The 25735-nt window shown below is 41.2% G+C and overlaps 1 protein-coding gene across 1 annotated transcript in view; it reads left to right on the top strand.

Moving 5' to 3' along the window:
* Positions 1–1303: 1303 nt before the first annotated feature.
* LOC146205595 (uncharacterized) overlaps positions 1304–25735 on the top strand; it is a 44335-nt gene continuing 19903 nt past the window's right edge. Inside the window, exons 1-8 of the mRNA XM_084590284.1 lie at positions 1304–1803; positions 2094–2279; positions 2510–2685; positions 5895–5996; positions 6214–6329; positions 13260–13313; positions 16787–16912; positions 22934–23046. Coding sequence (XP_084446410.1) covers positions 1750–1803; positions 2094–2279; positions 2510–2685; positions 5895–5996; positions 6214–6329; positions 13260–13313; positions 16787–16912; positions 22934–23046 — 927 coding nt within the window. The 5' untranslated portion in view covers positions 1304–1749. The remainder of the gene's footprint in view (positions 1804–2093; positions 2280–2509; positions 2686–5894; positions 5997–6213; positions 6330–13259; positions 13314–16786; positions 16913–22933; positions 23047–25735) is intronic.

Below are 25735 nucleotides of genomic sequence, written 5' to 3' on the forward strand. Positions count from 1 at the left end.
GTGGCATCGGGAAGGTATAAATTGAACCTAGAGGCCGGCTGGAATTAGTAGTCTAGAGAACGTCACGGTACCCCTTTAACATATAATTTTGCAGACAATTCAATGAGCAGAAACGCCATTTTACAAATATGCTGATTCCTTCAAATTAGCATATTTATAAAATGGCGTTTCTGCTCATTGCATTGTCTGCAAAATCATGGTAAAGTTCTATGCATCATCAAATACACAAATAGCGTCTGATTGTTGAATACGAAATGCGAGTGACATTTTATTAGTATGCAATTTAGGAAAACCAACTCAACGAGCCGAATATCCGATGTTCCATATATCGAACCTCACTGTCGATTAAATCTTGGGCTCATCTAGCTCTATTGTTAACAGTGTTCAAATTGTAGTATATAACGTTAAATCTAAGCGTTATGGCAACATTTTGTTAAAGTGTTATTTTAATTCGAATTCTACATCTGTATATATATATATATATATATATATATATATATATATATATATATATATATATATATATATATATATATATATATATATATATATATATATATATATATATATCGACGCTCTGTGTCGCCCTCGATTTTGAAGATGGTTGACTGAAACTTTATTGGTATTCTTGATATATTTTATGAAGGACGAATTCACGAGGACAGAACCGGGTTAAGTGGAGAGATATGGGAGAGGCCTTCGCCCTGCAGTGGGTATAATCAGGCTGATGATGATGATGATGATGATGATGAATTCATGTTGCTAAAATGTCAAATGAGTGGCATAAAAATGCTATTCTAAGATTTGTTTAAACTGTTCGTCAAACGTTAGAAACACATAAAAAAAAATAACGTTATAATAACAAATTGGACAAAATAAAATAATTTACATTTAATTATAACGTTTCGCTACAAGGGTACGTATATAATTCATTTAGCTAAACTGCCGTCTCTTTCAATATCGAATTGTTTGTTGACCGGAGAAGCGGGTGCATGACCTTTTCGCCAACAGCGGCACTTTTCTCTCTCTCTGTTTGCGTGGTTTTCACGTGAGAAAGCAATTCGTGCGCAAGTGCCCTCAGCCCAACTTCATCAGTACACGTGTACAGCTGGATTTCTTTCCCCGAAGCGGCGCAACCGCTAGCTGCGCGCTTCATTCTGGGGATTGTTTTCCGCCTCGCTTGACGGGAAAGAGTTCAGAGAAGAAAAAAAATGTAGACAAGAAGCAAAACTGGGAGCATCAGCAGCGCCGGTGATGCCCCTGGCGGTCGCTCCCGAAGCATTCCCGGGCCTTCCCGGCTTTCCTTCCCTGCCTCTGCCTGCCTGCAACCAAGGCAACCAGGGTCGCAGGCATGCGCGGCCATGTATCCGTGCGTGCTCGCATCTAAAGCTACGATGGCAAGATAGAGAAGATGCGACTTAGGCTGCTCAGAGCAACCTACGAGTGCAAATGTCGGTTCTAGGCTGTGGTTTTCTATTTAATTCGCCTTTTGCCCGGAAGGTCAACTTTCAAGATCACCGCGCAAGGCTTTGCTCTTGTTTCGGCTCGTCAATATGCTAGGGTGCCTTGGCAGCATATTCGTTTACGCCTAAACCGTTAGCCTGTTGGCCTGAGGCACTGACCTTGTGGCTCATGTTTAATGATGCTTCGTCTCATAGCCTTATTGTGCGCTTTGTTCCGCGGGTAAACGTGCGCAATTCACCTCTTGCTAGTGCCAGGCTGTAGCTCCGAAGTGCTACGAAAGCTGCTATGAAGAGGGATATTTTGCAGTCCCGTTGTGCTCACCTTTTGGGAGTATGCCAGGTTGGTGACTTTTATTTTCACTTAGTACTCGCAACTTGTGTTTTTTCGTTATGCGAAAGCAAATCGCGCTGTAGTACTTGATACTAGTGGAGTTTCGCTCTGAAGGGTATGTAAACGAAACTGCGTTTCCGTTTCTACACTTGTTTTTCATCCCCTCTCTTATCGAGACACATCGGTTACGTTTCCTGGAATACACATTTTACTGGGAACCAACCATTGTACTTGTGGATTTTGCGGGTATACTTGTTATGCATTTTGCGCCTTATAGGTATCGATGTTAATCTTTGCAGGTGCTTGTTGACTGTGGCGTGAAGACCACCAAAGGTGGTGAATGGAGCCGCCAAAACGGGTGGAGCCTGCCGCTGCATCCGCTGCAACTTGTGGCCTGGTTTTTTCTCGCGTACTTCTTGGTCATGTATTTTGCTGTGCTTGTGCCCAGCTGTCCAGCTGGGGGCTGGCAGATTGGCCTATCAATTGTATCCTTTACACATATGTTCAGTTCTGTGTGATGAACTTATTTGGGAAAAGTTTTTAATAAGTTAGTGAAAAAAAAAAGTGGAACTGTACTTGGTATCAGAAAACATTCACTACCTTCCTTTCTGCTTGTCATAGTTTTTCAACATTGACTTACTCTTTTTTATTTTTTTTTATAATGTGGATTTCGGAGATTTTTCTTACTCTGATTCAACCTTGACGACTATTATAGGTGAACGCAGCTGTTGGTATCGTGCATTTGGTGTCCCACATTTTGAGTGTCACCATTGACCCAGCAGATGCCAATGTGCGAGCCAAAAATGTTAAGGGTCCACTTCCACAGTTTGATCGCAGCAAGCATGCTCATGTGATTGAGAACCAGTTCTGCTACATCTGTGAAGTAAAAGTGTAAGTACATAGTCTTGTTCTGGTGTGGTTGCTGTCAAACAAAAAACAAAACAGAAGGAACCAATGTTGCAATCAGAAGTTACTTTTTCTAATTTATTTCAGGCATGGCTACAATATATTGCTTCAAAAGTGAGATGTTACAATGTCTTAGTGCATGATGGCACTCATAAATGCCATCATGTACTGTACACTGATGTGCAAGCCAATGTCTTTTTTATTTTTTTCTGTTTTGGCTAACACTTTTTTTTTTCTTTTTCTTATTATGTTCTTATGGTTACCTCCCCACTTTTTCAGCCCCGTACTTCTGTTACTTTGCAACATATCGGGAATTGATGAGTGACACTTTGGAGTTAACAGAACTGAAACCTATATTGAAATATAGAAGGGCTATGCCAGGTACATTTTGAGCTGCAAGCATTGCTGCTTGTGCACTACACTTGATTGATACACTTTATTGTTCTGCACCAAAGGAGAAGTGGGTAACGTTGATCAAACCTTTGGGGCCACAGTAAACTTTAATAGTGTAACAATTTCGCATGCACTGCAGGAGTTTCCTGCAGGAGTTTGCTGCACTGGCCACCCATAAAAATAAAAATAAAAACACTTGAGATTGTTCATTGACAAAACGTTTCATGCGTGAATTAATGAACCCAATAGGGCCTGAATACAGAAAGGAACCTAGTGCAAGCTTGAGAGGACAGCTGATATGTAGCATTTGTGCCTCACTGATAGCATTCCCCAAGTTTGCTTGCTATGCTGGTGACATGCTAGCAGTCTCAATGGTTGTTGAGGGCTTTTGCCATGCTGGTTTGTATGTGTCGATAAATGGCAACCTCTTCTGTGTGACATGCAGCACTTACATTGGTAATCACAGTGTTATGATCATCGGATGCTGGTCTGCTGAGGTAGCAGTACCACTCGGCAAGTGTTAAGACTAGGATTTCTGTGCACTGTGTTTGCTGCAACTGCAAAGAATCTGTATAGTGTGTTCTTCCTCAAATGCTTGCTCAATCGCTCGCTCTTACGTATGTGCGTGCATGCATAAGGGAAAGAGGAGAGTGTCTGAAGTTGTGTGCAATTCAGCTGTGGTTCTCTGCACCACTGGCACTAGTTCATGGTGTGCTGCACCAAAGTGCTGTATTCACAGCACCCCCTACACTACCGTCCACGATGGATTTTAGTGCAGGCGTGGTACCACTATGGTGCAAAGAATCACGGCATCCTCTGAGGAGGAGTTGGAGAAAAGTTGTGCACATGTTGAAGGTTTTAGCAGACGATGCGCACTGCTGATGAAATGCTTGCAAACGTTGATGTCAACTTACGGACATTTTTCCAGTTGTCGACGAATCCGGCTTGATTCTTTGTGAAAATGGCGAGTTCCTCCAACCTCTCTCGTGACAACCTGAACAGCCCTCTAAATCAAAGCTGAATTATCTGGCAAAACCTCTTTCATTGTACTTGGAAATTCGGATAATTGCGGTCTGTCTGAACCAACTGTGTTGCTGCAAAGGGTAGCACACCATCGCATTCCTCATCCTCACTGCCCTCCGAGGGCTCTAGAAATTCCATAAAAATGACTTCAGTGATGTTGTTGTTCATTAACCTCATGAGGCACAAAAACAGGCGCACCGCAAGAATTGACATCTCGAAGCCAAAGGGAGCTGGTGATGCTGATGCTACACCTGCACCACAGAACTAGAATTGCACTGCGCTTCCACCTGACCGGCACCAGTGGATCTTTTTTAGAATTGGTGCTGAGAACTAGTTCTTAATTGAATGAACCTTGAGTGAGCGATAATAACAGCTAGCTTGTGGATTTTTCGCCAGTGTGTTAGCCTTTTATGAAAGATTGCATTGAGGTTCTTGCCTGCCCACACATTCGTGATTACTTGTTAATAATTCTATGACCTTTTGACAGAGGCAAAATAAAAAATGCTGATATTGCTGGTGTACTCTGTAATGTTAGGGCATCGTAAAGTTCCTGAGGGGATTAAAATGTAATCCAGAGCATTTCAGTATGGCTTCTCTGATTGGTGTGTGCAGTTCTGGGATGCTAAACTTCACTTATCAAACCAAATATTGGGTAGCTCAGTCACCTTGTGTCAAGAGAAAAGAAGCTTGCGTCTGTCACAAACCCCCCCTTTAAGGTCAAGAGAGGCGCGGGATTCCCTTTACGGTTACCCGTCGTCTCTTTATGAGGTTTGAGAACACATTTAAAAGTTAGGCCGGTCAACCCGTAAAATATGTGTGTTGGTGTGCGATTGAGGAATAAGTTGAAAAAAGGTTACTTTCTTTTACAAACAATTGAATGTTTATAAATAGTAGTCCAAATTACACTGCATAATTATAGAGTACAATAAAAATAAATAAAATGCCACGACAAGATATTGATAGGAAGACGACTAATTAAATGACAAGAGGAAAACCCGGCAATGAACAAAACGCTGCGATAAAAAAAAGACTATGAATATAACAAAGCAAGTATTCTAGATATAATAAGTATGGTCAAAAGTCACATAGAAAACACAGTGTAAAATATTGCTGAGTTAGGTAAAGGTTAGCAAAAGCAAAAATAATGTTCGATTGAACAACAGTCTGTGGCAAAATGAAATTCTCACGGCTTTCTTGCTAGTTGAGGCGTCGAAGGCTGGGTTCTCGGTAGCGGCGGCTGTACAGGTCAGAAGAATGATGCTTCGATCGCGGGCCCGATGAAACACAATACGCTTTCCCGGAGCGGCCGCGAGAGTGGCCCGTAAGTCTGAATCTTCCAAGAGCGCGCTGGCACGGGCATTCTGCGGTCTGTTGTTTTATACACTTGGCTTGTGCGCAGCGCTCGCGTCAAGGACAGGCGGTTGCTGCCTCTGCCAACGTTTTGAATCCTGCTTTGAGGAGCGGCGGGGTCCCGTGAGTTTCGCTCTATATCTGAGGTAGAAGCTCCCGCAGCTTTCGCTGTGTAATAGTTGAGGCAGCTTGTGACAGCGTCGGATGGCATAAATTAGCAAATGTTTAGTTATTTCTAGCCAAGCCATTCCAAATGTATATTTGTTGCCCAGTGTTCATAGTGTGATGCTGTTTTAGCACATTAATTTATGCTCAAATGCTTCCAATACCCCATTTGTACCCTCCCAGGTCTGTGGCTGCAGAGTGATAGCTTGATGCCTTGTGTCAACCTTACTGTTTATGTTTGATGACAATACTTTTTTCTCTAGGGGAAACCGATCAAAACACTGCAGCAGTTGCAACAAGTGTATCGAAAAATTTGATCATCACTGCAAATGGCTGAACAATTGTGTTGGATCACGAAACTACAAGTGGGTATACTTTAGTGGTGCACACCTCATGAAAATGAATGTTTCTGCCCTTTGTTCATACGCAGTGAGATCATAGGCATTGCATAATTTGTTGTTTCTACCCATATTTCATGTTTTGTCTAAGTCACACTATCTCGACATTTATTTTTGTTGTGCTCTGTGACAGCAGCTTTGTAATCATGCATCATTTTTTATAACATTTATTTCTTCTTTGCAGGTACTTCGCTGTATGTGTGGCTAGTGCTTTGATGGCTTGCCTTCTAACTTTTCTGGTGTCTGCTGGGCTAATTGTGGCATATTTTGCGAAAAGCGGCTTATTTTACAGCTTACCAGGTAAGTCTTGACTGGTTTTCTAGTTTTTACATATTGAAATAGTGAGCAGCACTGCACAAAGTGATCATTACAAAGATAGAATGTGTAAATTGGTTTTTATTTTTGTTTATGTGCTAGTGGCAGGGCCAGAGAGTTCCAGTGGCAGATGAGTTTTGAAACCTAGAAAGGAAACAGAATCGAGAAGGTACTATATTAGTGTAGAAACTTAAGCATGTTGCATATGATCAATCTAGCCACTGGTGGTGTACTATGCTCTTTTCTCTTTTATTAGCCTAAATATATGATTCTCAATTAAGCTAAAAAGCCTGTAATGGTGCTTATAAGAATATTCCGCTTGTGTGATTTCTACTTCTTACGTCATGCCGAATACAATGCATCTAACAGTTGACAACCTGTTAAATGTAGTTCAGTATAGGGAAAGTTCGCATCCAGTGAATTTTTTCATGTTAATAGATTTTAAAAGTAACCCTTCCTTCATTGTTCTTGCAGAAGTTAGATATTGTATCATTCTTGAAATTATATTCTGTATCTAGCGTGCCTTGTCTTGAATACCTCTATTAGAAATGTTTTTATTTCTCACAGAAGTAGACTATCAGTTCAGTTCAGTCATTCAGTCGTGTCAGACTCTTTGTGACCCTATGGACCATACCACGCCACGCTTTCCGGTCTGTCGTCGACTATGAATGCTTTTAATTCTCTGAAACTATGCTGGGCTGCCTTGTAAACATATTATATGTTCTGCTGTTTGTCTCTCTCTCTCTCTCTCTCTCTCTCTCTCTCTCTCTCTCTCTCTCTCTCTCTCTCTCTCTCTCTCTCTCTCTCTCTCTCTCTCTCTGTGTGTGTGTGTGTGTGTGTGTGTGTGTGTGTGTGTGTGTGTGTGTGTGTGTGTGTGTGTGTGTGTGTGTGTGTGTGTGTGTGTGTGTGTGTGTGTGTGTGTGTGTGTGTGTGTGTGTGTGTTAGTTAGTTACTATTAATAGCTAATGAACAACATGTGACCAATTTCCTAACACTAAGATAAGCCATTGGCACATGTTTTATACTGCATTTGATTTTGAAGATTAGACTAAATTTTGAAGAAAGACTGAATGAAGAGTAGACTGAAGATTCACAATTTTTTTAAAAATGTTAAACCAACTAGCCTGGCAACATGCTTTATTTAGACTGAATAAATACAGCAAAACCTCATTAATTTTGCCTTCAAGGTACCAAAAAGAATGTTTGAATTATTTGAAAGTTCTAATTGTAAATTGGCACTAAAAAAACGCCAAGAACCATTTACATCATTGTAATTTTATCCAATGAGTGCCTAGGATACTGTTGTCTAGGTATTTGAGATAAAAACTAAGCCACAACCGCCATTTTTTATGGTTTAATCAAATGCTCTGATATGTGTGCATTGTTGGGAATGTTGAAAAAGTGCTCCAAAGTTGTAAGTGCCTCCGTGCCTTCTTTTAAAGTGTGATGGAGTAACTGTGGTGCCTCTTCACAAAGAGGGCCCCGTTGCGTTTTGAGGATGCATCACCGTGCGGACGTGCAGTTCAGCATCCTCAAAACACTACGTTCTGTGTATTGAGAAGAGGGGAGGAAGCACGTATGCTAGAGTGAAAAATATGCAGAGGCATTAGAACAATGTGACGTCATTCCTATATACAGAACTAGAAGACCATTTAGACGCAAAGCAGTGCGCATGCCCAATGGCCGCGTGAACTTAAGAAGAGCTAAACTGGAACTATGCTGCTGATCTATATTTGGCAGTGGGGCACTTCTGATCATCATCAGGAATGCCACAATAGGCATGCATGAGGTGCGCGGTCACTACTGTTTGTTGCTAATTAGGTGCAGAGAGGCCTATTTGGACGATCGCTAGCTTTGCGGGTTGTACCTGGATGTGACCTCTCGTTCGAATTAACTGGTGCAAGCCCACCCTTGTCTAAATTGATGAGTGTCTGACTCCATAGACTTGCATGAGCATCGACTGGTACCGCCGTCCTAGTTTCAGTTAGCAAAGTTTCTGAATTAATGAATTGAAGAGGTTTTACTGTAGCATGATTGTTCTCGCATACCCAATTTTAGCCATCTGATTTATGAATACTACCTACATCATTATTTTTAGATTAAAATGCTGATCTGCATATGCGATGTAGTTAGGTTTAAAAGCAAGTTCCTTTCTCGTCTGCATTCCTAGCGTTACTATGTTTTGTACATTTTAACCTAGTGCGAGTTGAAGATAGCATGATATAAAAAACTAGTTGCACAAATGTACTCGTGTTTTCTCACATTTGTGACATAGACCTTGTTGCGACATGTACATTCCAACAGTCATGACTTGGTTGTCACCTAGGAGTGAAACTTTGGAAGTGTGAAGTTTCATCACAGCATAACGTGATGGAATCACTACTGATGTGTGCTAAGCATTTTATAACATCAGACAGGAATGCCCATCAAAGATGCAAAGATAACTGCTGTGTGTGGTGGATCCAACTGCTTTCTGCAATGAGTGGTTGTTGTAGCTTATACCTCTGTCATATGGGCAACTTGGAACTCTTTCAAACTTTCCTCCCATAAAGGATCATAACGGAGACCTTCCTCAACGGAGTTGTTGCCGTGTCACATGGCTGACAATGAACTTTTCATAGAACCCCCTGGGGGCCCATTAGGCACTTCTCACTTTGTATATGCACATAAAATAATAGAGTTAGAAAAAACATCTCAGGCATTTTCTTTATTTTTTATTGATTTCACTAAGTACACTTGTCTTGACATGAAGTTGAAAAAAATCATTCTTTTCAAAGCAGAACAAGTACGCTCTCAACTTTACTAACAGCGATATTTTCCCATTCTGTTCGCTATAATGTGCTCCTAGTTTGAAAGTTTAATGCAGTCATTGAAAGCAAACATTTTTCTCCACTCCAATACTATGTAAGTAACATGATAAAATGTTGTAATTGCTAAAAAAATTAAAAGGGTTCAACGCTGCTGAACCGAATGTGAAGTGAAAGCATTAGCTACAGGTGACCGAGCATTCTTCTTCCTCTTTGTCTTCTCCTCCTTCGTCTTCTTCTTCGCCTTCTTTTTCTTCTTGTTCTTCTTCGTCTTCCTCTTCTTCTCGTAGCTACGCCTCTTCACGACGTAGCTGCAGCCACTCGAGGTCTTAAAAACCTACCCCATTGTAGCTTTCGCTACAAAACTGTGACATGAATGCAAATGTATACTTTTTAAAAATTGGAACTCCAGCTCATTGGGACCAAGGCCACTCCCTTTGCTTGAGGGAGGCGATCAAATTCCTTACTCTAGGAACTTCCTTTCCTAAAGGACCATCTTTTTACACTGCACTCATCTCCCGCATGATAAAGACTTGGGCTGAAGGAAGTTGAATTCAGCAGTGTCTTGGATATCACTTTTACACATACTGTTCAGAACATTGTATTGTTACATTGATTGCTTGCTTGCAGATGTTTAAAATGTTGCTGCTCTATGGGAAGAACTATCTAAATGCGCTGGTTTTTTAAATGTTAAGCCATGCTATGTAGTTACATATTCATTTCTGTTGTGTATGCAAAAGCGAAGGTCATACTTTCTTGATGTGGTTGTTGCTTGTTATTAGCCGACAGATTGAGCGTGCCGTGAATTGATTCCTCCAACAAATGTATGCTGAACACCAGCTCAGTACACTGATGTTAAAATTTTCATATATAAGGGCTTTGTTTTCAGTTTGCATTATTCTTTCAGTATTGTCTTTGCGATGGTGCATGATTATAGTTGGAAGCGGCTCTCATAGCTCTCCACTGACAGAATAAGAAAAGGAGTAAACTATGTGTTGCAAATATTACGTACCTAAACTGTCTTCTACCAGAATATAAAACTCTTCTTATGATTAACTTTTATTATAGGTGCTTTTAGCATTTTAGGTGATGCACAGTTGTGGTTATAATTTAAGCCCCCAACTATCTGCGACAGAAAATTTTAAATTTCTTGAACTAAGAATAAGGAATCAGCAATATTCAAGGTGGCTCCTCTCTGCTGCGGGGCTTGCAAGCTGTTAGGAGAAGCTAACTTTTCAACAGTCGTGGGTAAAGGACATATCAATCAAATGCAGCGAAGGTGGCTGCAGATGTTGAGAAGCACAAGCAAGCACAGGACTGGGCAGCTTGAAAGACCAGGTAGCAGTGGCAGAGGCTGCACTGCTTGGATTAGCGCATGAAGGCTTTGCTGCACTCGATTGTGGCACAGGCATCTGAAATAGCATCTCCGTATTCATTGGTTTCATATTTTAGCCTGCCATCTGAATTTTTCTTCTTTCGTGAAGGGCACTTCATGGCAAACACTGCACCTAGTGCATTTTCCAGAATTAGTGGCATTGTAGTAGTTGGGAGTGTTTGTCATGAAGTGCTTCAGGCAGCTGATGAAAAACTAAATCATAAAGTGACCTTGACCTCGGCTTATATTTAGTTTGCCATATCAGAAGGTTGAGAGGCCTCTGCATCAGCTCCCAATTAGCAGTGAATTGGAATGTACTAATGGGCCGTAGTCATCTTCATTGCCTCTTGTGGTGCTGTGTAACCTTTTTGGAGGTTAAAATAGTCCAGATGAAATTTACCTCAGTGACATTTTTTATGACTTTTATTTATTTATTTTTATTTCTTTTTGCTGTATGTGGGCACAGAGCTGTTGGATTTTAACCTCATGAGATGACTCCATTGATAGGCTCTGTGGCATAGTTAATACAGCACCCTGCAGTCTGTGCAGTGGTCAAGCCTCTTGTGATGCTGTGAGCTGTACTTTGATCTTTATCAAAACTGTCATCACTGGAAACTTCCTCATGCAGCTGTCACTATATTATATTATATTATATTACGAAAAGTATGCAGAAATAATTGTCAGCTTGAATTTATGAAAGATAGCTAGTAGGTGTGTGCGAATGTTCGAAATTTCTAAATATTTGAAAATTACTGAATACCTTGAAGATCTTTTAATTCATTGCAGTTTCCCCTGCAGTTCACGCTTCACTGTAAAGCTTGAGCGTGTGAGCTGTGCAGTAAAGCATCCTCAAAACTCGATGAGGCCGTTTTTTGGAAAGGGATCTTCCCTTTTGTTAAGAGGGCCTTCCCGACAGTGTGCGCAAAGCAAAGTGCTTGGCGACACCGGGGAAAAAAAATGCTGTTCTCTTCGGTTTCATCTCATATGTAGGCATCCATCGTGCAGGTGTTCAAAACAAATTACTGGATGAAAACGGTTTTTGGCAATTTTTTCAGGCCCGTTCGAAAATTCAAGCTTTCAGTTAATTGGGACATTTTTTCTGGTTCCTCGAAGGCTGATTTAATGAGAGTCTACTGTATCAACAACAGCAATCTGACACCTCCACCCAGTTTCATGCAGGTCCTTCCTGTACAAAGAATGGTATATAGAATCCTGTATAATGTCTATATACTGGATTTGTCAGTAGGCTATACTCTGCTGTGCAATTCTAGTTTAATTGTGTTAGCAAATACCATGTTAATTCTGAAATAAGATGAAGAGTGTTTGCTATTTTTTAATTTTCCATTTCTTTCACTGTTCAGGTATCCGATATTCGATTCAATATTCAAAGGCATTTTTTTCTCATGCTATTTGTATTTGATTTGTATTCGAAAATTTCAATATTTGCACACCCCGAACAGCCAATGATAACTTGATGTAGCCAGTGACAGCTGATTAGAGAATTTATCTTGGGGCTTGGGTCTGTGGCACATGCCTTCACTTACCACTTGACTGAGCTTTCGTGCCTTCACAGGGATGCCACTGTGTTTTTTGATTATGTTATTTTGTTTAGCAAGTTATTTTTTAGTGCATCGACTTCTCAGTCAAAAAGGTACCACATGGAAAGGTGTCCTGGAGCCGAATCCACTAAAGAGTCCGCTTTGAAATGCGTTCGCTTTGCCGTGACGTCAATTTGACGCAATCATGGGGAGACAAGGGGGGAACGCAAACGGCGGGAGAATGAGGGGGCAGACAGCAGCCAACCGACTTTGATGGGCCATTCAATCTCGTTTTTTTTTTTTTTTTGTATTTTTAAGGGACCATATGCTACATGCAGCATTTTAAGCTCTGAATTAAATCTAAATGAATGTATTTGGCTACAGTACTGCAAATTTATTAACTAGAACTTGTAAAATAAACACACAATTTATTTTGGAAAGGTTTCAGGGTTTCTCACAGCGTGCAGAGTAGTTTCCTCTGCCTTGTGTGCGTGCTTGACCTCATTCGGCCATGGGGCGCTTTTAGATCTTCGAAAGCCTGAAGTGCCTTCGGAAAGCATCGTCAGGCATGTCGAAATGATTATCATGTACGCGCGACCACTGAAGTTGCTGGCCACATTCACTGAGTACCGCGAACAACAAAACGGGGAGATGGGAGGGACAAGCACGTTTCTCGCGCTGAAGCGAGCGCCTCTTCCGCGGTTCCATGCACAGCAACTGAACGAGTTCACTTTTAGTTAATTGATATGTTTTGTGACGTCTACAAAATTCGTAGTCCCGCCTCCATGATTTGACATCACCCCTAGCAGTGGCGACACACGGCTAATGGAGCGAGGTGGCAAGAGAGAAAGCGAACGTGTTCCCAAATGAACACTTTTATGGATTTGGGCTTTGTATAGCCAGAACTCAGAACTTTCCTTTCTTTTCATTCTTTTTTGCTCTATCTTTTGAACCACTCAGGAGTTGGTGCTGTCAGGTTGAGCTGCTTTCGTGTTATTTTTTCCAAAAATGTCATTTTAAGGGGAAGTTTTTGCAACCCTACCCCATTATGCCCTGCTTAGCTTATGTACTAATCTGTAGTATAATAGCTTTAATATTCTTCATATACAGTAATAACAATATGGAGTTTACTTTCCTGAATTGCTGTGTAATGTTGCCTTCACTAACCTGAAATTTTTGTTCCTTGTCACTGTAGTTCAACATGGAAATTTGACCGTCAGTGCAGTTGGCTCTGGAGAAGAGCGCCCAGGTTAGTGCTTGGCTTCTTAACTTTTGTTTTGCTCTCTGTGGTCTGTTTGCCAAATAATTTCGTGAAGTGAAACGCTTATTAATTTTTCAGCATGATTAGATTATGACTGCCTATTTGGTCTCTAGTGAGAATCAGTGTAATGTCTTGTTTTAGTAACTAGTTCTGACGTGCAGGCTAATGCAGTATTTCATAGTACTGCTCATTCTGGAAGTTGTGAAAGAACAGCACATTGCCAGGAGCTGGCACTGCTGCATCCTTGATACTGGAGCTTTTACTGTGTGATAGTTTAATGTAAAACTTCACTGTGCTGTTTTCAAAAATTCACTATTATTCTGAAATGTCGACATCATTTTTTGCAGAATTTGCTTATTACGAGGAAGTTGCAAATGGGTGCTCTATCTCCTTCTGTGTGATTTTTACAAGTGACAGCTGTGTAATATGTGTTGCTTGCTATGTCAGTTGACAAACGGCATTTATATGGTCGCTAAAGCAATTTACACTGGGCTTATTTGGCTTTTGGGCATCGCGGTGTCCGGCTGTGCTCACAACAGCAGAAGCCATGGATAGATGCATGGCTAACTGAAGTTTCTTCATGTTCTGAGGACCAAATACTGTTTTATAGAGGCAGCATTTCTGCTTCTGAATTTGAATTCAAGATGTCAATGCACTTGTAACTGCTTTTTATGCTATCGATATTGCTTTAAAAATGTATCATGGCCTAAGCTGGCAGCAAACAATGCAGAAGGCAAGAAGCTCTGAAGCAAATAAACATAAATATTTGATGTTGTTTTCTGCTCAAAATAATGACATTTTGGTTTTATTTAGAAATATGTCTCCAAATATGATTTTGCAAGTGAAAATATTATTAAAGAAACAAACAGCAGTTAAATTTTAGGAACAAAAATGGGAAAGGGGTGTAAACACTTTGTATGACACTGTCTTATCTACAGATTTTTCATTAACATCTACAGCTACAACTCTTCATTTAAAACATTTTTTTTTTTTAAGTACTGCAGACAATACGTCTTCCTTCTACTCTTTTAAATTACAATTCGTTGGGTTCAGTGTCCCAAAGCAACATATTGGCAATTAGGGACACTGTTGTGGAGGGCTTCAGATTCATTTATATGACGTGGGACCTTTAATGTGTGCTGGCATCACACAGCATGTCGGAACTTTTGTATTTCACCTGTATTGAGATACAGTCGCCATAGCTAGATTTGCACTCTCGATCTGGGAATCAGCAGCTAAACGCTAAAGCCACTGAACCATCGCGGCAGTTGAGGCTGTTTGAGATGAATACCAGCAGCGAAAAAGCATGAAAAGCTTTTGTTAAAGAGGACTTCAGCATTTGAAAAATCAAATGTAGTAAGTGGAAAATCAGTATCTCTTGCTTTATTTTGAATTTTTAATCACCATTTACGCAATTAGTTCTAGACCATCATTCGCACCAGTATAGGTTCGTAGTGTTCTTTCCATTCTAGCAGGATAGCTATCGCGTGCCCCCTACTAGAACATTTGACATACCTGGTTATGCTAATACAGTTGAATGTTGATCTAGTTAGTCTGCACACGTGAGGAAGACTGCAGCTGAACAGGCAACAATGCACAGAAGAGAGACACGCACACACATAGACATAGCATTGTCTTTGTGTGTGTGTCTTCTGTTCATTGTAATCTGTTCAGCAGCGTTTTTCATCATCTGTTAGTGTTGTGCTACATTTGTGGTTGGGCTAGCTGATGTTCACTTCCTTGTGTGGCCGTAATTACAACTTTCTTTCACCTTGTATAGCTCAATTTGGTGTCAGCATAGCGTTTCTGAAATGTAATTTATAGAGCATTGAGTTGCTGCCATTGTTCTTTGTTTATTAGCCTACTGCATTCATTCTGTAAAATGGGATGGTCTTCCTTTTAGGAAAGATTAATGTTCTACAAGAAAGCCATACAGCTGTTTCATTTTGTGGCCACAAGACCTTGCGCAGCTATGCCGTAGTGACTATTGCAGTCGGCACTGTGAAAGCACATAAATATAGTACCAAAACTTTTGATTGGATGCTTACTACAGAGTCTGTGTCAGTAAGTGTCTTTGAGGTCTACCCATTAAGTCAGCCTGGGCAAACATCTCCAGTAACATGAGGAGTGTCATCCGCAACTTGGCAACACAGCTTGTGGGCACTGCATTGCCATTTTGGATGTTATTTTTGAAAATTCACTGCAGTGTGCACTTATTGTCAAAACTTTTATGTGGTCATGACTGAAATGTGTTTGTATAAAACCAGCTGCTTCTGGTGTGTAATGCTTGTCACTTTTCAGAGCAGCCAGTAAGGAGTAAATGGAGAAGATTTTTTGTGGTTTCAAGGGTAAGAGGGCACATGGAAAGGTTAGCCCTGTATATTATTAATGTAATCACATTCATTTCAGCATGCAGCATTTAAAATAAATACTTTGCTTGGTACTTACTCTCCTTTTCATACATCAGGTGCAATGCAGCGAAAGCTACGCAAGTAGTCCGGAAGAAAAGAAAAAAAAGGCGTATCACTACGCGCTCGTTTCATGGCCGAGTGGTTTGTGCGGAAACGGGCTCTATTCTGAGCATACATGTTTGTAATAACTTGCTTCGCATGCCTGGACATCTTTGCAGTACAGATCTTATAGAAAAAATCAGCTCCAAAGAGGCAGTCATGATCGCTGCGTTGCGCAGCGCAGAAGACACCGTTTGCAGAGTTGCGGAGCAGCGAAAACGCGACACGAACGAAAACGACAAACAAAACATACAAATTCACCGAATCCGATCTTTTCTCCCAGAAAAAGGTGCTTTTTATGGAGCTGATGGCAAATGTAAGATGTATTAAGCTTGCAGACAAGGCAACTATTATTTCTTGTTGTCAAGTGCAGGCACTATGTTTCATCGCGGATGCAGGGAGCGTGAACAAGAGCTCTAGCTTTGGCAGTCTTGCACTTGATGTATGAAACGGAGTATAGGTGTTTATGCACCATATAACACAACAGCCTCACCGCTTTTGCGCAGTAGTCAGCGTGCTCGGCTGCTGTGCCCAAGGAAGCGGGATCGAATCCCGGCCGCAGCGGCTGCTTTTCGATGGAGGCATGAAGCAAGGCACCCATGTGCTGTTCAATGTCAGTGCACAGGAAAGAACCCCAGGTGGTCGAAATTTCCGGAGCACTTCACTACGGCGTCTCTCATAGCCCGAGTCCTTGGGGACGTTAAACCCTATAAACCTAACCAAACCAATAAAACACAACATAAATCAGGGTAGTGAATCTTTAGCACATGTAAAGCTAAAAATTAGCTATTTTTTATTCTGTTTAAAGCTAGGTTCTTGAGAGTAGTGCACCAATCTATGTTGCTAATTACTTTTTTTATGATCTCTATGTTTGCAGCTGGAGTTGGAGAGAACTCAGCTGCTTCTTACAAGGTTGTGTGTTTGCAGAGATGACAACCTTTTATTTTGCAGGTTCATTTTATGTGTTTGTTCCGGTGGACAAGACCATCTGGCTTCTCATGGTGGAAGTGTGTGCAGCACTTTCTCTGCTTGCCATCGCGCTTCTGAGCCACCTGCTTGGTTTCCACCTATTTCTTGGTACGTGTTTGTCTTAGTAACAGCCATTCTCAGTTTGTATTTATGTAAATATCACGAACATCATATGTAACATATTGAGTTGCACATAACTTAGTCACCTGTCAAGAATTATTCACCGGTCTTCGAGTGTAAATGTTTCCAGCTTCTGAAAGGTCCAGTTTATGCAAATACAGTTCAGAAATTTGCATTATCAGCTAATGGTTTTTTTATTGCTTTGTAATCACAGTCATAATTTTTTCTTTAGCATAGATGGATGGACTCAGTTAAGTAGTATTTACAGTAGTAAGCATACTGTGTCAATTGTGTCATCCTGTCTATTACATTAAACCTGCTGCATGCTTATTACCTGATCGCCTATTGAGCTGATTCAGCCGAAAAGCCATCGCCCCCAGAATTAAGAACTTAACTCAGAAACGTGTCAGAAGAATGTGCAACTGAATAAAATAAATTTCTGGCCATTGAGGTTCAAACCGAAGCACTCTGCATAACAGGCAGCCATGCAACACATGGGCCACGTAGAGTTGTTGGTATCAAGCTTGTTAGAGGGGTACCTAGTGAATGTGTAGCGCTGTGTATGGCTTACTAACGTGTGTTTGGGACGTGGCGGAAGCTGTTGCCTTACGTGCACAGCCATGACTGCTTTATTCTTTTGACATGCAACAAGAAATTTAGCCGACGGTATCCAGTCCCACCCCGTTTCGCATTCTAGGTTTTTACAGCGTGCTGTTAATATACGTGGCTTTGCTAGAAATGACAAAAAAAATGCTGTTAGGAGCCCTAAAAAGTCTTCTGTACTGTGGTCCAGCTAGATGTTTTGAACTTTTAATGCCACACCAGCACATGTCCCATAGGGCTAATGTAGAGTGACCAATTAGGTTTCCAACAGCTGACAGCTCGATTTTAAGGACCTTGCATGAGCTCGCTGTAACAGCACTTCCAATATCCAAGCTTCTGGTTATATTAATTTCAAATCCTAAGGTATTCAAATAAATTGGAGCTTTATCTAAGTAGAGCCATTTCGATGAAGCGGCGTTTCCTACATGTTGGCATCAAGTGACCACTATGTGTACACATGGTACCAAGCACATGTCATTGCAGGACATCTATTACCATGCAAGCTTGAAATATAGTCTAAGTATGAGAAAGTCGTGCGAACCAAGTTTCTTCACAAACATGAACCAGCGAAGCATGTGGGACGCACATGGCAACGACGTGACCATTAGCGGAGGAAAAAGGCAGTGCTGCTTAAGGCGAGGGCTGCACATGCATGACAAAAAACTTCGTCTGTGATGTGTGGTAGTGTTGGAAGTGCCCACACCCATATGGAAACATTGCTGTGACCAGCAGCCTTTTTACTCTGTGGTTTTCAGTAACAGAGTTTCTTCACTCAGAGCGTATTTCAGCAGGCCAATATCATGACGTGGGAAAGCATTTTCACGTGAAGACTTTTAAACATTATGGCTTGCATTTAATCTTAAAAAAAAAAAAGCAAACCACATTCAAGGTACATTGTAGAGAATGACTGAAAAAGTAATTCTCATTGTTTGTCATCGTTCTTTGATATTTTTGCTGGGAATGTTTTGTGCTGAAGTTAGCGATATAAAAGTTAGATAATTTATCTTTGTTGATTAGCAAATTAGGGGAATATAAAAATAGTTATAGGTTATGCTTCTCGTTTATGCATTTACTTGTAGCTGTTGTATACTAGTTTTGTGGTTTATCCTCTTGCGATTTAAGAATTCGTGATTGCTCCTCGTTTCTTTATCCTGGCGTACTCATCATGGTAATGGCGTTGTGTGGGAGTTAATTTGGTGGCTAATACGTCTCTGTGCTGGGTGGCTCACTTTGCATTGACATCATGGCACAGCGTCACATGACTGAGGTAGACATGTTGAGCACTTGCTCGGGTGGTGACACAGTGCTGGTCAAGTGACCAGCCCATCTTCTATGCTAACACCGGTGGGTATAGGTGAAGTGAATAACTAACAGCTAAGCTGTAAAAATATGACCTGGCCCCAATGACTGCCTACAATCCTTCACTGTTCCGATGTTTATGCAATGCATTGTCATTTTCTAAACCTGGACAGTAGTTAGTTAAAACACCAGATAAATCTTCACCTATTGAGCACCTGCTGCAAAATATGAGAAAGCTGCTCTCTAGATTGAATTTGTGAGAGTTGTGCAGAACCTGTTCAGCTCAACAAGGTCACAGCAAAACATAAATTAACCCAAAAGCAAAAGTCGAATTATCATAAAATCTTCTTTAGTTCTCGCCATTTCCTAGGATCACATGGCCACAGATGGCATATCCTCAAAAGTATGAACTATTAGCCCACAAGGCCACATAGACTTAACAGGCCTTGGTTTGGATATGTTCAGTTTTGCACATCGCTTTTTGTGAGGTGCTGTAACTGGAAATTAAGCTAATTATCATCTCGATTTCATAGTGATAGTATACCAAGCACACTCAAAAGAACACGGCATTTACAAACATGCCGTCTAGGAAGGAATCATTCACTATGAAGCATGCTGGTCACTCTGAGGTAGTATGCTGGGTAGTTACTTACCGAATGAGTGATGGCATTTTGAAAATTCTTTTCAATTACGAGAATACAGCAGAACCCTTATAATAAACTCAGATATAGTTCATCTTTCCTAGATGACTGTACATTTTTCCCCCTTTATAGTAAAAACATTTTTGAGAAAAATTTGTTATAGTAAAGTGCGTCTGGCTGTGGCGACGACTTCCCACAAAATGACATCGCCACACGCACGCATTAAATCGCGAGGCAATAAAAAAAAAGGAACCGAACCGATTTTATTCTTTTTTTTAATGGCTTTACCACTGGGCTTAGCAGCACTCAGGAGAAGCCAACTTTACATAAGATTCGGAGCTGTAAAGGAAAGCATGAAGTGCGTAGGAAAAAAAGAAGTAAAGCTGTCTACAAACATGGAAATAAGGCGGTGCAGTCCATTAGAAAGTAAAGGAGAGTCAGAATGCAGCGATAAATAGGGAAGGGAAGAAACAACTGAACATTCACAGCCCTGTGCAGCACGAGGCTGCGGTGGCAAGAACTGGAGGCACGGCATGTGCAGTTTTGCAGCACTTCACTGCCGCATGCATTTTTCATCTATTGCCTTTTAAAAGACAAAAACAGAGGAAGGTGGCGCCATGTTCATGCAAGGATTTGGTTTTCTCATGAAATTAAACTCGGTTGTATTCGTAGTGACGCTACCCTCATGCTTAAGAGGTACTTCCCCAAGATGTAAACAAAACAAAAAGTCTTATTATGAAAAAAATGACCCCAAAGAGACAATAGAGAGATTTAGCATGGTGGAGACGTACTGGCATAGACGTATACTGGTTTGCCGGACCCCTCCTACGCATGCACATTTATCAGGGGTGAGTGCAATCGTGACCGCTGTGCCTGCGTGGGAGGGGGGTACGGAGGGGTCCGGCAAACCGGTCCCCTCCTACGCATGCACATCATTTATCAGGGGTGAGTGCAATCGCGATCACTGTGCCTGCGTGGGAGGGGGGTACGGAGGGGTCCGGCAAACCGGTATACGTCTACATTAGTACGTCTCCGGCAAGCTAAATCTCTTAACAAAAAGGGATGGAAGTTAGTTTGAAGTGATTTTTTTTTTTTTTTTTTTTTTTTTTCATTAAGCAACAAGACATGTTCAGTAAGTAGCTATTTAATTACCAGACGGCATCATCAGGACCATGTGCGCTACTCAATAATCATGACCAACCAACTAACCCAGACTTCCACGTCATCACCAACAATAGTAAAGATTTTTGCCAGTTCCAGTGACTTTACTATGAAGGGGTTCTATTGCTTGTTTGTTTGGGTAATTGCTGATCTGTGCATTATAGAGTGACAAAAATATTCAACCTTCCGCCACATTTTGCATACTTGAGAACCATGTTACAGGACTACTCATCCCTGTAATACATCCAGAAAAACTGGCACCGCCACTATCACAGGAAAGCACAAATTTTGCGTACCTTTAAAGCTGCAGTGCGTTTTAAAACTCTGAAACTTTTAACTAGTCAGAAGTTTAGATGAATTGTCATAAGCCCATTCGTTTCATAGGCATGGATGCCTCTAAACAGCAAAGCAGTTTAGCTAAAGCCTGTATTCACAGAATCTTCTGTTTTTGTTCCTATTTCCAGCCCTTGTGACTTAGACTTGGTCATGGCATCATTATTAATAATCTGGCATTGATAATTATTGCTTGCATGAAATTTTATAGTATCTTGTCTATATTAGTGATGACATTGCCTGCCTTGTCCCTTAGCGCATACATCTGATTTTTGCCTATGCCTATTTTCCTCCTCACTGCTTTAAGGCTGCCACCATTTCGATTTTCTCCACGTTATACTTCCTTATGTCGGACACTTTGCACCTATTGATTACCTTCTATAGCTCTGCCAGTTCTATACTGTCTGCTGGGTTGGGGGCTTGCATGCATTGGCATTTCTTAATTGAATTTTTCGTTTGCTTAGATAATTTGCTTTGCCAGTATCCTCTATAACTATCATACCGCCTACTTTTACCACACGCTCAGTAAGGATATCTCTGAAGGTAGCATTCATAGCCTCTGCACTAAGGTCGTGTTCCTCGCTTAAAGCTGAATACCTGTTTTGTAACAAAGTTCTGAATTCTTCTACCTTCCCTCTCACCACTAATTCGTTGATGGACTTCCCTCTTTATACTGCCCTCATTGTGCATTGAGTGGAATTCTTGGCAGCTTAGAAGAAGCAGTTCATGACATGGTTGTGTAAAATTTGGTGATGGCTGGCGCTCTGTGAAGCAAGACATTTTTTTTTTAACGCGAGAACCTTAGTGTTCCCATGTCGAAAAAAAAATTTGTTCATCATCAGTGTTGGCATTGGTGACATCGGCGGTGTCGGCTGATTGAAGTCTTGCAAACTTGAAAAATCACGAGCATTGGTAGGCTTTTAGTGTGAGAGTGTTAATAACCTTGGCAAAAGTTTTCTGGCAGCATCGGCATTTACCCTTTAAGGTCTCACAACCTCGAAAAATTATGAGCTAGGGAGTACAGTACTGGTCAGCAGGCGACAGAACACGACCCTTGCACTGCCCTGTTTGAAGCCTGGTAGCCTCAGAAAGTTAAAAGCTTGCCTCTGAGAGGTGGTAGTTGGCTGGTGACATATCCGGCCACGGATTGATCGGAAGAGCAATGGCCCACCGGTGCTCATTTCTGTTTCGCTTATGGAAGTAGCCGGACATGTGATTAGTGAGTGGGGTTTGTGTGACGTCATGAGATCGGATGGCATGCTCGAGTTGGAAGGAGTTGCCAACTTAGGCAGGACCTTTCATGTGGAAGGGTGAGATGAGAATCAAACACATGAGAACCTTGCAGCTCTGTTTGAAGCCACGCTGCCTCGAAAGATCACAAGCATGCCTCTGGGAGGTTGTGCCCACTTCCTTGGCTATAAGGCTAGGATGGTCCCATTGAGCTCAGTCTTCACCTAATGGAATGTTGATTACCATGTAGGTGACCATGTGGTCCAGATCACTTAAAAGGGGACCACCACCGCACTGCACATGATTCAGAAATGAGCAGTAATGTCACTGTCATTCCTTTATGTTGGTAATAACGCAATCCTGTGGCATGGTGCAGAAAAGTAATGCTCTTGCATATATGCTGCATGAATCTCATTGATCATCTGTAAATTGTTTCTTGGTAAACATTAACAACAAAAAAAAGCTCTCTTTAATAAAGCATTAATTGCCACTACTTTAAACTCTGCCCATCAAATCCATCATTCGCTTCTGACAGAGTGCCGCTAACAAGTGATGGCTTGTAGTTACAAGCATGAAGAGATGTGTGTGTTTTCCTTTGTCTCTGTTCTGCTTCATTCTTTTTTCAGGTTTTATTTATTTAATTTTTGTCATATGCATTACCTTAAATAGAAAATTTGGTCATCCCTGCTGGTAAATCAAAATTTGTGACGTGCTTGCATCTGCTCTGCTCGACTTATTTCAGCATTCAAGGGACTGTCGACATATGATTACATCGTTCTCAAGCGTAACGCAACGTTTCATGGAGGTGCTCGAGAGGAGAAGAAAAATTTCTTCTTGAAGTGGTGCAAACACAAGGCAAGATTATTATGCTGGCTTCCAATCACATACTTATATAGAGCATGAAGCACAGACTCTCTTTAAAGACAGGCAGAAACATTATTTTAGGAAGTAAACGGTATTCATAGATTCAAATGTTTGAAACTTTTAAGTAAAATGTGCCGCGTAGATGACATCATCATCCGGCCACCTACCTGGCGCTGTGTACTGCGGAAAACCCTGAACATCATCACGGCTTTATTCAGTGATTATGTTACCATTTCAAATGCTGCCGCAAAAATACTTCACATGCCTTCATGTATTTGACCAAGCTTGTTAAATTTTAAAACTTAGTTCAGTTTCCCTTTTAGACAAATTTTAAAGACTGTCAAAATTTGTTCATCTTATGGGAAATGCTGCAAAAAAGGAAATTTAAGCATATTACATGTGTCCATTAGTATGTTGCCTGAAAAAAATTTGTGAAGTGGCCCTGTAGTGAGAAAATTTTCTAATATTGATTGAACTGAAAGGTGAGTGTATAAAACTAATTCACGTCATTCCTCTTGAAGATAGTTGTGTCCGAGATGCATCAGGGCACTGTCATCATCAGCAAAGTAGGAAGAAGCTGAGGGTGCAAGCTGTGTGTGAAGGAGGACTATATTCAGCAGCTCATTTGCATAAGTACACTGCAGATTGCGAATAAATTTCTGTGGCAGACTATCGGCCACCATTGGGCCGCAAAAGCCTATGCTGTAGATGCTCTCTCCCCATATAACTTGATGGTGCTTAACTCTTTCGTTACTGTGAGGAAAAATGTTTTTTTTTTTTTTTAGTAGAGTTTAGAAAAAAATTATTCACACAAATAACTGACCTACCTCCCTCAAGGTATGTGAAAATATTGTATAATAGTTGCTTTTTTGTACAACATAAAAATTATGCTCAAAAGCTAAACAACATTTAAGAAAAAGTTAAGAATATTTCTTAAATGTTGTTTTTTTTTTACGTAGCTTTTGTTGTATAGTGTAAAAAAATGAAAACATGGTGAGGCATGTGAAAGTGACCAAATAATAAACAAATTTGGACTATACGAAATGCTGCTCAAACTGTCAGCTGTCACAGTGAAAAGTTTCATAGGTCTAGTTGTAAGCCTTTTTTGGTTGTGGCCTCAGAATTTGGCACTAGTTCTTGTTGGTCAGCCACCATGACACTCAGTAACTGTCTGTCCGTACGTTGTTGAAAGTCTGAAGAACAAAAACAAAGCACTCTGAACACATATGAAATAATTATACCATCCAAGCGCTACATTGAAAATAGGAACGAGGCTTACCTGTGAGGCCCTGATTAATTTAGCAAAAACTCGCTGTCCGAATTGAAGCTCCCTGCATCATCACTAGACTCAAAAATTCCACTGAGATACCGGCGAATTCTTTCAAACTATGCACTTTTTTTTTTGCTTCCACGGGTGAGCAAGACAACATGTTTGTTTACAAAAGTCACATAAGCAGACTGAATATTTGCCTTGTAGTGAAAATGTGGAAAAAGTTATAGAAACAAAAATTTTAATTGTTCAATAACACTAGATGCTGCAACCTGTCAACCTTCTGCACCTTCAAGGTTTTCAGCGTGCAAACTCATCTGACGTTCATGTTGAATGGCTTTTAGATGTGGTAATGAAAGAGTTGAAGCTTGCAGCTGACCAGAAGCCAGGAAGAAACATCAGAACGCAGGTGTACTCAGTAGGTTAACCCACTAGACAATATCGAGCAGCTATATGTCCGTAGAGGCATCTTCATTTTTGAGGCACTTTCAAAGCCACTTCTGGTTGCAGAGGTGTTGGGGCTAGACATATGCAAGGAGATGCAGCTCTTTCAAGGGTATACGTGGCAGTCAAAGAAGTTACCAGTAAAGCTGTTGAAGTGTGACTGACAACTTCACTCCCTACTAGAGAAGAGAGGCATGACTTGCCCTTCATCGAGGATGCATCACCTCAGGCTCTAAAGTAATTATGCCCACAGCAGCATGGGATCGGGTAACATTACTGGACCACATAGGCCATCGTGGCATTGGCCATGAAGACCTGGCCCTGTGGAAAGACGTGCATAGATGGTGGTGGATGCCTTCACCAAATGGATGGAGGTGGAAAAGGTGCACCACACCATTCAGCAGCAGTCGTTGATGTGCTGCACTTGTTGTTTGCAGCTTCTGTCATTCCACTCAAGGTAGTGTCCAGCAGCGAGACAGCATTTCGGTCTGCTGAGATGGAGACATTTTTCACATAAAATGGCATTCAACAAACACATGCTTGAGCTCCATGTCCTCCTGCTACCAATGGGCAAGCAGGACGGAGTAGAACCATGGGACCCAGTGAACCTCTTAGCAACATATTTCTTGTACTGGCAGCACTGCACAGCCCACCAGGCAACAGGCATCAGCCCTGCCAAGGAATTGTTTAGCCGAAAAATTCCAACACACTTGGATCATATAGTGCTCTTCTTGTTGCTGAAAAGAATCTACCTAAGAGCCGCCAGATGGATGCAGCGGGGAGGAAACCCATGATTCAGTATTATCTTCTGGGGGTGAAATGAATACCTGGAGTCCTGAAACTAGTGAGCTAACATTCTGGGTTGGTTCAGTGCACTGGGAAGATCACTCGGCATGATTTGAATCAGATAAGAAATCACGATCACATACAGGCAGGAAGATGAATGTTACCCTTGCATGGAGGATT

The sequence above is a fragment of the Amblyomma maculatum genome, chromosome 1 (assembly GCF_055883805.1).
Source record: "Amblyomma maculatum isolate TAMU_Amacu chromosome 1, ASM5588380v1, whole genome shotgun sequence".
NCBI classification, from domain to species: domain Eukaryota; kingdom Metazoa; phylum Arthropoda; class Arachnida; order Ixodida; family Ixodidae; genus Amblyomma; species Amblyomma maculatum.